General features: G+C 34.5%; 1 protein-coding gene across 1 annotated transcript; it reads right to left on the reverse strand.

Annotated features, from left to right (window-relative positions):
* Window positions 1–968: 968 nt before the first annotated feature.
* Window positions 969–14,841, reverse strand: LOC109111879 (sodium/hydrogen exchanger 3-like). The gene is made up of 16 exons (XM_042776496.1): window positions 14,421–14,841; window positions 9,441–9,743; window positions 8,304–8,464; window positions 8,046–8,124; window positions 6,980–7,157; window positions 6,630–6,850; window positions 5,996–6,198; window positions 5,698–5,787; window positions 4,558–4,628; window positions 4,315–4,444; window positions 4,007–4,161; window positions 3,735–3,852; window positions 3,374–3,547; window positions 3,040–3,091; window positions 2,851–2,931; window positions 969–2,380 (listed from the first exon to the last, which is right to left on the reverse strand). Exons 1-16 carry the CDS (start codon window positions 14,728–14,730, stop codon window positions 2,112–2,114), a joined length of 2,595 nt encoding a protein of 864 aa, XP_042632430.1. The 5' UTR covers window positions 14,731–14,841; the 3' UTR covers window positions 969–2,111.
* Between the last annotated feature and the right edge of the window lie 4,628 nt (window positions 14,842–19,469).

Genomic DNA, 19,469 nt, shown 5'->3' on the forward strand with positions numbered 1-19,469 from the left:
AGGCAAAACAACACAACTTCCCCTTGAGATTGAACTGTTTAGCATTTCAACCCCCACAAAAATGTATAATTACTTTTTCACAAACTTTTAAATCTACCAAGATTATTGACACAATAACTCTCCACTTTTATAGTCGCTGTAAATTGATAAATACTATAGTTTGTTGCTAAGGCTATGCATTGCTATATCATGCTGTGCTGTGTTAATAAGTCCAGGGTTTATCAGAAATTGTTCTGTTTTAAAGGGATAGTTCACCCAAAAATGAAAAATTGATGTTTATCTGCTTACAAAATGTGATGTTTATCTGCAGATAAACATGAAAGATGTAGGTGACTTTGTTTCTTCAGTAGAACACAAATGGAGATATTTTAACTCCAACCATTGCAGTCTGTCAGTCATATAATGTAAGCGGATGGGAATCAAGGCTTTGAGAGTCAAAAAATATACACAAATAAAGCCAAATTAAACCCTGCGGCTCGTGGCGATACATTGATGTATAAAAACACAAAACGATCGGTCTGTGCAAGAAACTGACAGTAACAGTATTTATATCGTTTTTTTACCTCTGATTTTCACCGCAATGTCTGAACTGTCCTGAGCGAGTTTGAGTATTCTTCTTCTTCTTGCTTTACAGCGGATAACAAACTTATAAGTGCATTACCGCCACCTATCTCTCAAGATTAGGAGAATGAGGTAAAAAAAAAAAAACTATATGAATACTGTTCAGTTTCTTGCACAGAACGATCGTTTTGTGTCTTTACACATCAATGTATCACCACGAGCCGCAGGGTTTCATTTGTTTTTTTCTTGTATGTTTTTTTGACTCTCAAAGCCGTGATTCCCATCCACTTACATTATATGACTGACAGACTGCAACAGTTTGAGTTAAAAATCTTTGTGTTCTACTGAAGAATCAAAGTCACCTACATCTTAAATGCCCTGGGGGTAAGCAGATAAACATCAATTTTCATGGGTTTATGGGTGTTTTGTGTGTTTGTTCAAATCCTGCTCTGTGATTTTTACAATTTTGTTTGTGTAATGATTTACACAAAATGCTTACTGCTATGTACACATAATAATGAATTGCACTTTATTGTTTCCAAAATGCTTTATTGAAATGTTTAATTTTTCGCTTAAAGGCTATACATTTGTTTCCTTTACTGCAATGGATATCTTGATAGCAGTCATATCAGAATGTACTAATATAAGAGGAATATAATATTTCTAGAATTCAAATCAGCTCAAAATTCAAAGGATTGATAATAATTTTTTCTTGTGCTCTTCGCATTTTTTATTTGCTCATTAGTAACAATTCAAATTGTATTACTGTATTACTCAAACTTTGAGTTACAGTTCAAAAATAGTTCAAATACGGTTCAAAAGTTTTATCAGACACTATTAACCAATTCCAAGTTCAGATTTCACCAGGACTCATAAAGCATGAAATTCACACATGAATAAGTTACTTTTAAACTATTATTTTTTTACGACATACATTTTAATGGTCTTCATTCAACTAATAAAACATTAATAGCTTTGAGTAAAATACAAAAATAAATCACTGTAAGATTACAGAAATGCAGAAACAGACATTGTGATACTACAAAGAAGCACCCACAGAATGATTATGCAATAATAAATAATCATATCCAACATGCCAAGTTTAAAAATATATATAGACCAACATGCCCAAGGTCAAAAAAGATCAAGATGTGCCCGAATACAGAACCAATAGACAATTGCTTGCATTTATTATTTGGCACTCAGTTTGTAAAGACAAAATATGTTTAAGAGTATAATGATTTTGTCTTTTGAGATTCATGTTTTCTATTTTCTACCATGCTTTCAAAGCAAAAAAGCTCTATAACAGCTTCCACAACAACTTGGATTTGTATAAAGAAACATTCCCTAACAACAAACATAAGTATTTCAATGACTCTCTTCTGAATCCATATTTATTATCTTCCCTATTTTTATATATAAGTAGTTAGAACCACAGCAGTACTTCAAGTTATAAGATGATATGCAATGAATATACTATAAACACTGGATTAGGATTTACCTAATCGCATGTTTGGCAGGTTAATGATAGCGGATGGAAATATATCAGATTACAATCTAGTGTGATGTGTTCCGGGCTTTTTCTCAGGTGCCTCCTCATCAAGCGAGGAATCAGCCATCACGAAGGCGTCTGTTGAGTGGGTGCTCATTCTCAGTGGTGCTAGATGTCTCAGGTTGGTGGGCATCCAGGGCAGTCGTCCCTGAGCTCTCTGCGAAGGTGCCACAGCCGTTTTGTTCCCTGTCTCTGTTTGCCAGGGTGGGTTTCGCATGGGTGGAGAGATGTCCATCTCAGGTATGAACGCTGGATTATCAACACCAGCTGCAGTAATTAGAGTAATTATGATACTGAAATAAGACACCATGGAAACAAACATAAAATAAGGTATTTTTTCTACTCACTTGTACACTTAATGTAAATTTATATGGATCTTTTTGACAGATTGTGATGACACGTTTCCACAGTTATTAACACTGTTAGCAAAGTTTTTTTGTGCATTTACAACAGTATTGTGTTACAGAAAACTAGTTAACGCTGCTGTGTGACTGTTTCTTATACTCTTCCAACTAATGCAATCAATCTCTCTGTACTCTTTTGTAAGGTTATGCTATTTTTTTTTTTTTATTGGACAAATGGGAATGTCAAATATAATTTGTTTCCACTCACCATTATAAAAGTTTACCCAACAATGTCGACTTGTGCTTCAAAGAACCCCGGAAATGCGAAAAGGGTTCAATGTACAATATGACGTTAATATGTCACATGAATTCAGTATGCAGCTTGATTCTTACCACCGGGTGTGTTTGTGCTTCTCCCGTGGAAATGATCAGCAATTTCACTGCTAGAAGCGCTGTCAGCAGAAAACCCAAAATCTGATTGGACAAAAGAGAATAACTTTCATATATATTCATGCTAAAATAATTATAATTCCAGTACTTATATAAGTAATGTCAAATATATATTAACAAAAAAATATATACCTTCATCTCCATATGGATGGGTTCTGTGTGGGTCTGCTGGCTTTCCATTAGGTAAAATACACATTAGAAATTCAAGTATTGTGTATAATTAGTATCAAAAAAAATGAAACCCAATTTAACATATACTTTTTAAGTATTTAAAAAAAAAACTAACAAAAAAAAGTTTTGATGTTATCCAAGTTTTCTTCCTACCCAAAATAGTCATTTTATTTTATTTATTTATGTATGTATTTATTTATATAATAATTATTATTATTTATTTATTTTTTTGTGAATGCAGACAACATACATTGAACTCTATTTCAAAAGATATTGAACCAAAACGGTCTAATACCTTATGTGCTGAATCCTTCTTGGGATATTTGGAGAGTTTCTTGGCAGGGTTGACACCCATCTTAGCCGATTTGAAGGACTCAAGGCGGCTTCTCATGGTTCTTTGGAAGATCTCCTGCATTTCATCTGGATTCTCTGAGGTGTTATAGTGACTGCGGCTGTAAGTGGGACAGTTCTGGTCAAAAACAGAAGAAATGGATTGATTTGGATGGAATGGGATTCAGATGAGCTTTTTTCACTGGGCAGATGTATTGTGATAAGATATCCAAATATTGATAATAAAATAATATTCTATATAAAAAAAAAGAAAAAGAAAAAAGAAAGAATGGAATTATGGTTTAAGTGATCAGGATAGTTCTAACATTTCTTCTGCTCTTGTACAGATGCTGATCCAGTAGATGATGGGCACTGAGGTCATCAGGCATGCTCTTCCTGTCTTGCTCATGGATATCGAGGGATACAGATGGAATTGGGTTCTTCCTAGATTAAAAGAAGTCCAAATAATTGTAGTCAACATGCATTTAGCACAACACATTTAGCAATCTATATTTGTGCAATTTTCTCGTAAAACCTCATAAAACATTACCAACTGCTTTCAGTTTCAAAAATGGAAACCACTTGACAAAATACTTACATAACAGAGGTCACTGGAACATTGTCAATGCCAAAATCATATTCTGACACGTCAGCCGTGATGAAGTCTGCATACTCTAAAGCAAGTTTCTTCTTAAAGTCTACAGAGGCACTGTCATAATTACGAATGAAAGCCAGAGAACCTTTGCGTTCACCTAATGTGAAAAAAATAAATAAATTATATATACAGATATATATAACACATTCATTCTTCATGTCATTCATACATACAACTGGAAACAGAACACATTTTAGGAATTAACAAAATATTACAGTAAAACTGGAAATAGAAACTGGTGATACTCTCACCTCAATTACGTATTTTGTGGCATCCTCCAGATTGAGTTTGTGGAAGGCACCAAAGATTGGGTCTTTGTGCTTTCTGGCATCGCTTTTCATTAGTAGCCTGCAGACATACTTGTCTTCAAAATAGCTCCAACTAAGAAAGAGAGAGAGAGAGAGAGAGAGGGAGGGAGAGAGAGAGAGAGAGAGAAAACTGAGTAAAAGTTCTTAAACACACTTTTTTTTTTCTTCCTAAAGTTAAATGCTCACTGTCTGGTCCACCAGTTATCTCCCATTCGGCCACAGATGTCCTCCATTGCTGTCAGTATGTGTTCAAAAGCCTATAGAGACACACACACAATGTTATCACCCTTATTGTATTTCATTTTTTGATGTTGACAGTTACCACAGATTAGATGTAGTCCATTTAGCTGAAACTGCGCATGGACTAAATCATATTTGCAGTGTGGAAATTATCCATAATAAGCCAGTGTGACATGTAGCCTAGACTGTAGCAGAGACGCTAGCAGTAGGCAGTGAGAGTATTTACATCATTTCTCATAAATGAGGCGAGTCGATATTTTTAATAGGCTAATTATTTAGATTTTCAGATGCAAAGTTGTTTTGTTTTATAAGTTGTGAGGTAACAGCGTTACATTTTTCTTGACATCATTTAAGCTTATTTACAGATATTTTTACAATTTACTCTGTCAGCTGTTTAGAATCAGATTCGGAACAAGCGATGTCCGATTCAGGGATGAATGACTCATTTGAATCAGTTCTTTTTTAATGAATCGGTTGAACCGGTCTGAATCATGGACGTCGATTAAATGTAAGGAGCTTGAATTTGAATTGTTGGAAGCGGTTCCATGGCTCACTCACGCACTTTCTCCTCGCACATTCAGACATACTGTACTCTACTAGCAGTAGCCTACTTTCCCATTTGAATGAGATTCATGGAAAAACAACTAAATGTTTACTCCACAAGCCAAAAGAAAAGGTGCTCACAAAGACATATTCAGGTGAGGTGACACCACAGAATTACTCCCTTAGTATATAAGTATATGGCCACAAAATGCATTTTAAAGTTGTTTAAGGGAGATGCCTTGATTATTATTATGTGCTTGTTTAAAGATTGGAGATTGGTAACATTACCTGTTTCATATATACTATTAATATTGTAGTCCTGTAAAGATTTCCTTTTTTTTCTTCGTCTTGACAGTATAGCAGTGGGTTAAGGTCACATTATTTAATATCATATCATTAATACTTGTTTTTTTTTTTAGATTTTGTTATTATAAGCAAATTAAAAAATAAAGTTATTGTTATGCAAATAGGGAACCATTAATGTAAAAAAACAAACAAACACAGGTTAAAGTAGAGGGATAAACTGTCATGAGTGTTTTTTACCCTGTTGTTCATTTTTCCATTGAGAGTCAGATCTGAATGAGTTGCCTTTTTAACCTTCAGCCATTGAACCAGTGGTTTCATGGTGATCCCCTATACAAAAATAATATACACAGTGACTTCAAGTTAGCCAAACCATGTCCGACATAAGATGAGGACAACTGAGAACAACACAAAATGCCCACTTTTATCATTTTTATAATCAGAGGCCTTATGAATTTAAGTGACATCCATGCTTTTGCAACAGATCAATTATGGTACACACTAGTTATGGTCAGAATGAGTGATTAAAGGGTCACACCTGAAGAATGACAGTGAAATAGACCACAATGAGCGTGGTACCAAGCATCAGATTCTTCTCTGGGATCTTCTTCTCATCTAAAAGGGCCGCGAGTCCATATGCCACTGCTCCTCGCAGGCCACCGTAGGCCATCACAAACTGGTCTGTTATGTCGATAGGAATCAGACGAGACTGATTCAAGACCCAGTTGAGGAAGAAAACACCTGCATATAAAGAGATCCACAACTGATATCAGTTTATTATGTGTGTGAATTTTCAATATTTTTATATTTTCCTTATTTTTCATATTCATTCATACAGTATATTCATAATGAGTTATTCTTTATGAGTCTTTTACATTATATTCATATTACTCATATTACTGTTTTATGTTACACATTTACTCAAGTATTATTCAGTTATTCTCTTTATTTTTCATTTAACACGTATATTCCATTTACCTACATAATATATTTTTCTTCATTCTCTTCATTATAATGTTCACCTGTAATTGTTTACATTTATGATTCTATTTTTGAATAAACAATAATTTTACTGAAACACTTTGTCTGCCTGGATCTCTCCTGCATCAGTTTTCATAAACATACTCAGAGATTTAGGACGCATTTACAAGGAATGCATGACTTTAACTAACCTATGAACCTGAATACGACGACAAAGAAGATAGTGAGAAGGATGAAGCCTGTGTTCCAAACCCAGATGTTTTTATCAATGGCTGAAACTCCCAGGAAGACGAAGATCATGGTCTCTGAGCCGTTGGCCATCACCTTCAGAGTGTAACGCAACGTTGTGACAGATTTTTCATCCATGTTGGCATTGATGTACTTCTGACAGCAGACACCACAGAAAGTGATCCTGTCACAAACACACACCACAGTCAATGCGTATTGTAAACAAATGGTTAACATTAATTTACTAATTTTTAAATGGAATTATTTTTATGCATTTATCAGGAAAGCAGTGACTTTCTTAAGAAGCTCTTACGAAAGTATCGCAGAGAGTGAGAGCATCTCGGCCGTCAGATAAGACAAGTAGCCAAGCACAACGATGAAGCCGGCTTCAATGACCTGGACGTTCTTGGTGACTTTTTTGTGAATGTGTTTAGGAATGGCAAACACAACACCAAGAAAGGAGCCTCCAAATGCCACAACAAAGAACGAAACTAGGAAAACAAAAAAAAATTGTCGTGAGGGGGTGTCAAAAGGGGTTATTATCATTAACTAAAACTAAAACCATAAAAAATCATTACTTAAAATAATAAAAAACATTTTATTTCAGCTAGATGCCAAGGCAACATTTCACGTTTTGTTTGAGTTAAAGTCAGTGTGAAATGTAAGTTGCTGCCAACTTCAGTATGGTGATGTATTTCCAGCTGAATATTGAATAGAGGGTGGGGATTTATTTTAGCGTACATCCTCTCCAGCTCTCATTCGTAGCAAACTAACGGTTAGAGAGGAGTGTTCAAGGATATTATTGCCAAACTGTCAAACTAATGTCATCAGAGAAGGAATGTCTTTCCAGAGCAGAAGCAAATATTCAGATTTTGATTAAAGATTACCAAGACAAACATTTTTTTTTTTTTCCTGCGGATTAACTGGATTAATTGTTCACCTCTAGACTAACATTGTGAGCTAATAAAGTAAATAATGTCAATTTTAATTTAATGTGGACCTTAAGTTGAAGTTCTAAAATAACCATAACTAAAACTCAATAAAACTAAATTGATAAAAAAAAGAACTATAATTAAAGTAAATATATATATATATATATATATATATATATATATATATATATATATATATATATATATATATATATATATTTATATATATATATTTATATATATATATTTACTATATATATATATATATATATAAGTCTAAGTATAATAGTAAAATCTAATCTTACTAAAATAGTATCAATGCTACTAAAATAACACTGGTGTCAATTGGCTCAATTTGTAAAAAGGCATGACGAAGTGTTTATTAGGGAACAGCAGAAAATAGAAAATAGAATTTCCACTTATGCACTCCATTGTCTGTGTCTATACCTATTCCTTTGACAATCTCTGCGGCATTGATTTTCAGGCCTCCCAGAGACACGAATGCATCAAACACATTATAAAGCACCTGTGACAGATAGAACAAGAGAGAGAGAGATATAATATTAGATGGATGTAATAGCCTACTATTATCAAATATGTATTTGACATTCAAGTAAATGTTTAAATGAAAATGCCATGATTCCTTAAAAAAAAAAAAACAATGAGCCGTGACATTTAGAGCTGTTGAGAAAAACTGAGACTCACCACTGTGACACCATCATTGAGCAGGGACTCTCCAAATACCAGGATGTAAAGTACTTCATTCACATGCACTTCCTCAAACACGGCAATCACTGCCACAGGGTCCACGGCAGATATCAGAGCACCAAACAACAGGAACTGCAGAGGGCCGATGTTCAAGGTCCCTGAGGTTTAGTGAATCTGTTAGTTTTATTAAATAACTGAAACTTGTAAGTTTCTTTTGCTAACCAAGACTGTGTTTAATCATTTATTTGGTCACAAATACAGTAAAAACAGTAATACTGTGAATATTATTACACCCCAGATGTATGAATTTGTGTTTTGTAATCATGGTGTATGTCATTCATTGATGTGCTGCCAGTGGACCCAACGGCCTTGTTGTATGTTTTGTCCTATTTTCTGTGCTCTTCCCTGTCCTAATCTAGGTGATTGGACCTACCAGCTGCTCCTCGTCAATGTCAAAAGGAACCAGTATTTAGGCAGAAAAAGAGCGTGAGCTATTAAGATATTCTTTCTTCCAAAAGCATGAGAGTTTTGAGATGTTGCCAGTCCAAGAGTATTGCTCTTAAATGTGGTGTTATGGCTGTAGTGTGCAGCTTTATATGTTAAACTTGAAGTCAAACTTAAATATGTGTTGACTAGTGCACAGTTTTGAGTCATTTGCCTGTTATTGAGTGTTGGAGTAGTATGGAGATGGGGGCCATTTTCTTGTGTTTTCTCCTGTTTTTTCTGGTTAGGAAGTAAGAAAAGAGTTCTGTTTTGTGTGTGTGTGTGTGTGTGTGTGTGGCAGGTTAACTAGATTTCCTATTGACAGGTGGTCCTTTGTTTGCTTTTTTGGCTTTCCCGCTCCTGAAGAAACTCTTCTTTGTGTTGAAATTATGTTTTTTGTTCTTTTTGCACTGCATTTTTCATCTGTTTATTGTAAGCAAATTAATCTTCATCTTGCTTTGTGAGCCACTGCTAACCTTTATTTTAAAGTGTTACTTCCCTTTTGCCCCTAAAAATCTAATTGGGAACGTAACCATTTTCTGTTCAAATGTATTTTAAAATGTAGCTTATTCATGTGATTCAACGCTGAATGTTCAGCAGCCATGACTCCAGTCTTCAACAAGTAAATGTCATTGTAAAACTCAGATTTACCCATTGCACCTCCTTCATAGCAGGCCCATAGTGCAGTGCCCACTGTGGCTGCATTCCAGCATGTTCCAATAATCGCATGGATAAGAATGGCACCCAGGTTGCTGAAGAATAGTTTGTTTGGCATGCAGTAACTTGCATCTAAAATTATCTGAGGAAGCAAGTAGTAGAAGAAGTTGGTGGGGATCAGTTTGAAAGTCTGCGCCTTGTCTGCTCCCCAGATGATTCCTCCCAAAATAAAGCCCAGGATGATGAGCAGACCACTCTCTGGGATCACACTGGTGACATTGTGGTTCAGTTCACACACTAAAAAGAGAGAAGACAGATGATGACAAGCTGAGTTTTTAGCAGTCATTATTCATTAGTTTATTATTTAGTTTCACATTGTCCTTCAGAAATAATTCTAATATGCTGATTTAGTCTGTTTCCACTGTCACTTTTGAGCAATTTAATGGGTCCTTGCTGAATAAAAGTATAATTAAAAAATAAATAAATAAATCTTACTGATCCCAGACTTTTGAAGAATAGTGTATAGTAATTCTTCAACTTTTGATTTTTTAATAAATCTAAGCATTTTAATTTCATAAGTCATATTTAATTATATGAACCGCATTAAATCTGTATTTTGTTTCTAATTTATTTGTACATTACAACTCAGACTTTCAGTCTTATATATTGTGTAAAAATGTTGTGTATTTTCAAGACAAGACAAAGGAGTCATTTATTTTAATCCATGTTAAATTTCCACCTCGGAATGTCCAACTCAGAACTTTGTATCAGAAATGACAATGTAGAATTCTCATGACTTTCAGAAAAGTAACTAAATGTGCAAGTTATTTTTAGAAGATAAATTAGTGAGAGACTGAGAAGTGTAAAAGTTCACAGCTCCAAAATTGCCTGTAGCTGAAGAAACATTATTTATAAACATGTTAAGCTCTCTTTGTGAAATGGACAATACACAGTTGAAACTCTTTAGTTCACAGGAACTTTGTGTTTCATGTGATTCATTTAACATCAGTTACTTGAGCTAAAAATTAAGCTGTGCCACTGAGATTGTTTCATCATCTTCTGCAGGAAAGGAAGTTTGAGGCGGATGGACCGCTCATCCTGCTCAATGTTTAAAGTAAGCTAGTTAATATAGTGACGCTTAACATATTTTCAATCTTGTTAACCAATCTGTCAATCTTATTGGATTGTTTGTATCATCTTCTCCACCACGATGGAGTGGACAGCATATCATTGCACCTTTACCTTATTCATTTGGTCAAGGTAGTATGTTTTGTTGAGAAATGTTTGATCTGAGCACAGTTGGAGATTTTAGTGAGATCTTGTCTGTACCTTTAATAAACACGTTACTGGGGTCATATTATTAAGTGAAAAATCAGAAGCAGAAGATTTAAGCAAAACACTTAATTTGCTCTCCATTTGCTCATTTCTAAGTAAGAGAAATAAGTCCTTTCCTGTTAGATCACTTGCTGGATTATTTCATACAGCATTTAAAAGTTTTGTCACTGCCAGACAAGGTCTGTCATGCTTTCATCTCAATGAGATTATACATTTGAAAGCCCACAATTAACTTTAACTTTACAGTGTCTTTGTAGCATGTAAATGATATTATGCAACAGCATTATTTCACTTTGATCTGTGTTATTTTATCATGGTCTGTTCAAACGTGTCATATTTTAAGGCTGCAATTGTTCAGCCAACCAACAATTACAGACTACACTATTAGATTTTTATGTGTGTTATGTGTTTACTCTTGGGTTTGGGGTAGTTAAATAGTTTAAATCCCGCCGACTGTGTGATTGGACAATAAAGGCTGCCTAACAAACAGAGCTGGCCGTAACTATTAAACTGTTCTGCACCTTGTTGACCCCATGTCTTGTATATGTTACACCCGATGTCAAAAAACATCAGGAAAGTTACAGCTTCAGGGGGACGTTCATGTCCATTATGCTGTGGGTGACCTTGACTTAATGTTTTTATGAGCGAGCTAAAATTATTTTACAATTGAGAATACTAAAATAGTAGCATGCATCTTGAAATCTTAACTAATGAATGACGTAGTTATTTTTCAGTGAATTTGCAATCAGAACTGTCGACTTGTACAGAGAGTATAACTGCATACCTTGGCAACAGAATCAACGGTCAACATCCAAGAGTATGTGTGGTACAATTTATATATATATATATATATCCCATTAATCCTACGTATTGTAATTGGATATTTTATTGGATCTTTTGGTTGTGTTAGTGTGGTTTCAATTCGTTAAATCTGAAAATGAACATTTATACTATAGTCTGATTTTGACTGTCATGCACTAAAGCTGACCTGACACTGTGCCTTTGAGGAAAGTCAAAGATTCAGGCGGCCCATTAATTATTTAATGTAGTACATTATTAACTAGCAGTAAGGTATTGTTTCAGCACTGTTATTTCTCAGAGTAGATCTCTCCAGCTTTGTTCATTGCCAGTGATGTGTTACAGATCATGTCCTGGAACTAAATATAAATTATATACCTCATTTGCTTCTTGCCAAAAGCCAATTAACAGAGGCTGCGAGTTTATGAACATGGGATCTTTGCGCACGCAGAATTAAAATGTAAAACTGCAGGTCACATTGACATGAAACATGAAGAAATACAGTAAGCTCTCACCATCAGACTTTAACATTAGGCTGTCAATTTATAAAACATTTGAATCTAATTAATTACATGACATCCACTATTTATTTAACTGTATTTGCTGAAACTAGACAAACTAAAATAATTAATATATAAAAAGTGTCTTTAGCCGTCAGTATAGCCTATATTGTTTGTTTGCTTCTTTAATTATTTATTTTAAGCCTATCATTGAACAACAGCGCAGCAATACATTTTGAAACTGAATTTGTGAAACTAAAAATAAATAAATAAATAAATTGATTGGCTTATTATTTTTCATGAGTCATTATGACAAACAAGATAAACCAGATTTTACTTGACTTTTCAATTACAGATGTCTAAATATGTGTTACTTTTTTCAAAGTTCATTTTACAAGAAAATACTGATTTAGCCTATTTATTTTATTGCTTAAAGAGTTGTTTAATTAGAAATCCGTTACTTGATGTTTCTTTTTAATTATTTGTGGAATTTACCAGTAATTTCTAAGTGATTGTTTTTTTGTTTTTTTTTAAGTATTAAGAACTTTCAGACCACACATACTATTGCAAAGGAAGTTGTTGTAGTTAATGCTAATGCACCTAGGCTTTCCTTTTTAAAAACATTCAGCTTGAACTTGCTCATCACCTTGAAGTCAACCTTCATAACACTGTGCTCTTTGTATTCTTTGCTAATTCTCGTACACTCTGTCTTCTGTTAAATCTCTTAAAGTTCGCTGTCATTGATGACTCTTGATAAAGTCAGGTCACTTGCCGTCTTTTTATGCCAGTGCCAAAAAACATTGAAGTAAACATTCAGTTTGTAGTACCTCCATGAAGCCTGCAGGTGGCAGGCATAAATACTATTTTATTATGAAACTGATTCCTCAGACAACTGAGGATCTCTCCGGTTCATCGGAGTCCATTTTCCAAATACTGTCCAATTTTATATATATAAAAAAGAAGCGTAGCTAAAGAAATCTGGCCGGCTTTATTCATTGTGCAGTGTTCTTTGCGGCAGCATTTTATAGAAGAGAAGAAAAAATAGATTTAGATCAAACTGACTGATAACTGAAATGAGGGTTAAAAAAAAAGTATATTGTATTTGTCAGGACAAAATTTAGAAGGCTATTTTGATTTTAAGTGCTTTCGTCTGATTTTGTTTTGCAGCGCATTTGGGCTTTAAGTACAGAAAATAACTCGAGAGATGTTCTGTAATTCGATATTGAAGATATCAGATAACCTATTTGATTCCCATTCGCTAATAAGCTGTCAGATGTGCACATTCACTGGTATTCAGTGCCATTCGGTGAGAGCAAATTTTACCCTCTAAATTTTCTAAATTATAAACTCAATCAGTGAACATGGCAACACCACGATTCAGACTGCCGAATGGGGTGGAAAAGTCCCGATAAAGAATCCAGAACGTTCTTTAACTTAACCACACTGTAATAATAAATAAATAAATATTACATGTAAATGTTAAATTGTGATGTTAATATACCAACCTACTAAAAAACACAGGTGGTAATAAAATTACTGGTGATAAAAAGCTAATAAAAAGCAATATGAAAAGTATGCAAGTAGACAGATTGCTATTTATAATAAAAAGAGGACTGGATTAGGTCTGGATTTAGAGACTAAAAAAAAAGGGTAGCCTATAATTACCATGAATGTGTCGGGGGAAATAGTAAAGAGATAGTATAGAGATAGTAATAGTAAAGCTATCTCTGCATCTTTAAGCATTATATAATAAAATACTTTTTGTTTTTTATTTGAATTATTTTGTAATAGAAGCTTTCAACAGATATCATGTATGTGAGGCAAATATTCGCTGAGTTTCGGTTCATTTTTGTGAAGGGCTCCTGTTCAAGATGAGACGGCAAAAAAATGCATCCTGTATGTTTTCTTTATTTTACAAAAACACAACGTTTTGTTGAGTACACTACACACAAATAAAAGTAGTAACTGATGGTGAATTTCAAGTTGTTTCCACTGTTATCAAGAAAAAAAAATGCAAGTGATTGCGCTGGTGCCTCCATGTTCTACAGCGCACATTTAAAAATTAAATGTCCCATTAGATTAGTGTTTCAACTTATGGAACCAATTAACAGGTTTTTTTACCATAGACTGTATGGTTTTTAACATACAATTTTTCTGGTCTTTTAAATGATGCTAATTTATTTTTTACAGTGAAGCATTCCTCAAACTGAAATTTACTTCAGAGTCTTTTTTTTTTTTTTTGTGCAGACAAAAATGCTTACAGTAGATTTTTCTTTTTCTTTTGCTTTTTGTATTACACTAACATTGTAGATGAAAAGATCAGTTTGGTGATTGAACTTACCTAATTTACAGAGCCAACAGGTCAATATCCAGAGGGCCACCAGGTATGGAGTTTCTATATGATGCCATTTCCAGGTGACGATAGGTAGTGTAGAGATTACTGAAGGAGCGTGTCCATCGGTGGAACCGTTAATCGAGGTACTAGTATCCTCAGTAGCTGATGACTTTGAAGAATCATTATAGCCTACTTCAACACTACCTACTTCTAATGTTACAGCCTTGCATGATGTACTGAAAACTATGATTAATGCCAGAAGAAGTGCAAAATGCTGTAGAAACGCCATCACAGACTTTTGTTGATCAAAAAACATATTTCACTTTCTGCTTGTGCCTGTACGTGCATTTATTAGCTGTTATTTATGTTATGTAATTATAGTCACTCCTGGCGTTTCTAAGCGGCTGTCACCAATGTCTTTCTCCGCGCTCTGTCAGTCTGAGATTGACATGTATATGGTGTACATTCCTTTCTTTTATTTGTCCCTCCTCTTAGAAAATAGAGATTCACTTTGGAGGTAGTTTCTGATCCCTCCCTGTTTTGTCTAACAGGTGTGTAATATTTTGTGAGGGATTTATCCACAGGATTCGTTTGACAAGTTTCTTTATTGAAAGGGGAGGGTTTGAACACCTTGGGCTGAGAGTCAGATAATAACAGAGGTCCATACATATGGCAAACACAGATAAACCATTGTCTTTTAAACATCAGTGTCAAGAAAGCTCCTACTGTTCACACAATCCCCAGGTAAACTCTGAAATGATAAATTCATTGCATAATGTTTGTGTTCAGAAAATGCATCTTGAACTAAGTTTATTTGGCAATTCATTTATTCATTCATTCATTCTTTTGTTAGATACTTTGCTAGTAGGTTAAGAAAATAAACTAAAAATATATCTATATTTTTTATTTTACACTTACATATTTGATATTTTTTTGTAATTTCTATTTAATTTACATTAAGTCATTTAGCAGACACTTATATTTAAAATGACTCAAAACCAACAAAAGAGCAAAAATATGTAAATGCTGTGACAAGTCTCGATCTAACACAGTACACGTAGCAAGTTTTTTTTATAATAAATAAAAAGAAAACAAGTAGATAGAATCAAAAAACAATAGAGAATGCAAGTGTTAGTCAAGTTTTCTTTGTTGTTTGGGATAGAAAGTGCTAGTGTTTGAGGGTCAAGTGTAGATAAAGAGATGTGGTTTTAGCCGTTTCTTGAAGATGGCTAAGGACTCAGCTGCTCGGATTGAGTTGGCCAGCTCATTTCACCAGGAGGGAACAGTTAAAGTAAAGGTACGTCTGACGTAGTGAATTTAGGTAAAGGGGTGCAGAGTCGGTGGTTGTTTTGTAGTCAAACATTAATGCCTTGAATATTAGTGAGTAGCTATTGGTAGCCAGTGTAAACTGATGAACAGAGGTGTGACACTTTTTGGCTCATTATAGACTAATCTTGCAGCTGCATTCTAGATTAGTTGTAGAGGTTTGATAGAACTGACTGGAAAACGTGCCAAGAGAGCATTGCAATAGTACAGCCTGGACAGAACAAGAGCTTGAACAAGGGGTTGTAGCATGTTCCATTAGAAAGGGACAAGGTTCCTGGTAGGGGTGGGCAATATGGCAAAAATATAATATCACATTTTTTTTTTTTTCAGAAATATCACAATTTCATGATTTTATCATAATTCTTTGTCATGATGATTTTACTGTTTTGCAAGTTGTCTGAGCAGTACAGCCAAACTAATTTCCCTTTTATAAAAACAAAGCCTTTCAAGGTAACAAAGTATAAAACAAAAAAGAATGGCAGATATTTAAGCCAAAATGAACGAAGATGAAAATCTTTGTCATTATTTTATCTTTATTAATAAACATAATACAAATAAAACAAACAGTGCTTTATTTTTCAGGTACAGTAGGTGTATTCAGCAGTATTGAATTGACAAATATAAAAAGTGAAAAACTATATATACATTATATACATTAATTGTACATTGATTCTTATGAAAGCAACTGTATTAAAGTTCTTCAGTCAAGAGCAGTGAATGATTTTTCTCTTTGTGTTTTGTTGATTTATTAACATTAAAATAATAGTTCACCCAAAAATGGAAATTATGTCATCTGTCTGTCAATTCTGTAATAGTGTTTTATTTTTATACCATCATTTACTCTCTCTCAGGTTGTTTTAAACCTGAATGAGTTTCTTTTTTCTGTTGAACATAAAATTATTAAATTCAATGGGGAGCAGCTACTGTTTGGTTACTCAAAATATCGTATTTTGTGTTTAGGACAATAAATTAATTATTACAGGTTTGGGACAACATGTAAGTGAGTAAATAATGACAGGATTATAATTTTTTGGCCCATGAGGCCGTTTGAACGACATGTCAAACAACCAATCACAGTTCGCTTCGTTCAGCGTCACGTTTCAGGGCGTTGAATTGTTGCCACAATAATATTTATAGATTCTATGCCGTGAACTTTAAATATTTCACATACTTTTGAAAATCCAGTGTTTAGTTGATCCTGATAAGCGCTCGTCGTCACAGTTGTAAACATGACGGCTTTCTTCTTTTGTGAGGGGGTTTGGCATCACGGCATCTTTGTTTCCAGGTGGAACGTTAAAGAACGTGACATGCATGTCTCCCGGATATCCTGTATAATTCAACCAATCCGATGACAACTTCGAAAACTTGTTTCCAATTTTGTGTCCTATATGCATCAGATGTTTAGCCAACGGTCCGTGGGCATGAGGTCTGAGGCTGAGACTAGGTGTTTAGTGTGCGAGTGCTCCAGATGTAGGCTATGCACTGGAAAAGTGCATCAGAACAGCATGCATATAAAATGTTTAACCAGCAAGACTTTAAAGCAAATAATGTATTTTGTGATTGTGAATAAGTGCAGTGTGTGTGAGTCTAACTCTACCCCTTAGTTAACACTGATGTGAATGTATGTCGCGTTGAACAGTAGATTGAGATGGACACGTCAGAACTGCAGCTGATAGAATAGCATGATACTACAATATTTCTCCAAAAGCAGATCGTAGAGACATTTTTATTGTCCACAATCAAAATCGTCATATTGCACACCCCTAGTTCCTGGCTGTCCTTGAAGGAGTTGTGGTTGATTTGCGTAGCTAGATGGTGGTAGAATGAGAGGTAGAGTTGAGTGTCATCAGCATAGCAGTGATATGAAAAGCCATGTTTATTTCCCAGTAGCTAGATGTTGTGACTTGGACACCTCACCCCTCCGAGATACCTTGAAGGACCTATCTGAGAGATAAGACTCAAACCACTGAAGTGCAATTCCTAGATTCCATTGGTCAATAGGGTTGAGAGGAGGATGTGCTGGTTAACCATGTCAAAAGCAGCAGACAGGTCCTGCAAGACATTTCAATATTGCAAGTCTAGTTTGTGTGTTAAAAAAAAGAAAGGACTCAGACATGAGCTGATTTCACAATATTAAGGTTATTATGGAAGAGACATCTGTGAGCCTCCATAACCCAAATTAATCTGTGTTTATTGAGTTATACTCAAGATCTGTTCCTGAATTAGTCTTCTGACCTATTTTACCTATTTTACAATGAATCCTGTGCCAAAGACAGACAAATTTAAGGGCTTAATGTAGGTCACAAGATGTCTTCAGCGCAGTTTCAAAGCGTTCTACATGATCCCAGCCGAGGAAGAAGGGTCTTATCTAGCGAAACGATCGTTAAATTTTTATTCAGAAGTGAACTAATCCTATATATAATATGGATATTTTTATTACAAAACAGCATCGATTCGCTACAGGAGGCCTTTGTTCAACCCCCAGAGCCATGTGAGACATTTTTTTTATGGAAGGGCGCTTTTTATTTCACGTCTTTTGGACTGAAGGAATGCAACACCCATTGAGTGCCATGAAACAGCTTGAAAGATCAAAAGCAGTTTTTAATATATCTCCGGCTGGATTCGTCTGAAAGAAGAAAATCATATACATAGGATGCAAAAAAAAAATGTTTATTTAAGTCTAATTTTATTTTTTGTGTGTAATATCATTTTAAGAAGAGTAAAAACGCTCCTCCACTGTACAATATAATATGTTGCAATGTCATCTTTCTCCCTCAAAATGAAACTCCATGAAGCATTCTAATAGTTCAGGGGTTGTAAAATTTGTGGTTTTGCTATGATATGAAGGGAGGAAACATTTACAGGATCAGTAATGTTCATAGTATAACATGCTGTTCCATACTGGTTTAGAGGATTTGAGGACATCATCTTTGAGCGGTTTACAATACAGTGCCTTATAAAATATGAATTTCAATATAATAAAGTTCTTGGAATTAGATGATAAGAAACTACTTTTAGACATAATTTGTGACATCCTCCCATTGTTTTGTTTGCTCCAGATTGTTTATTTTCAAAACAATCAAATGCACACATTTGTATACGTCATAAAACAGGACACAGACAGTATTGTGTGTATCGTTTTTTGTTCTTATTAACATGGAGAAATTCCCTTATTAAGCAATTAAAAAAAAGGAAATGCATTCTCTCTGACTGACCGCTGAGTTTGTGTGGATCTGCGACCAAAAAGAAGGCAAACATTAGGTCATGTTTTAATTTAGCTTTAATAAAAGCACAATGTCAAATCCCAAGGAAATAATAAAAACTACAGGCTGAAATGCACTTGAAAAAGCTTTGTTATGCCCATAAGGCATCATTTATTTATTTTTAGCACAGAGAGGATTCTGGGACTTCCTTGACACACTCCAACAAAAGAAGCTTTCTTTACATTTTTTTTAACTTACTGTTAACTCTGTAATGGGGAAGGGGGTTGCCTTTGGAAAGGTAACAAAGCAACACTCTAAAGGTCTAATTTTATCTGTCTGTTTCAGACATGGTTCAATACCAGCAGACTCTCCATGTAACCTGAGCAGATGTCATTCAGCTTGCGTTTGAAGGTAGAGAAGCTCTGTACTGTTTTGACTTTACAGGCCTCATGAACTGGTTGTATCACAGGAACGAAGGTTTGGCCATTAACAAGCTTCCTGAGTCGCTTTCTAATATTTACTGTTA

Source organism: Cyprinus carpio, chromosome A19 (genome assembly GCF_018340385.1).
Source record: "Cyprinus carpio isolate SPL01 chromosome A19, ASM1834038v1, whole genome shotgun sequence".
NCBI lineage: Eukaryota > Metazoa > Chordata > Actinopteri > Cypriniformes > Cyprinidae > Cyprinus > Cyprinus carpio.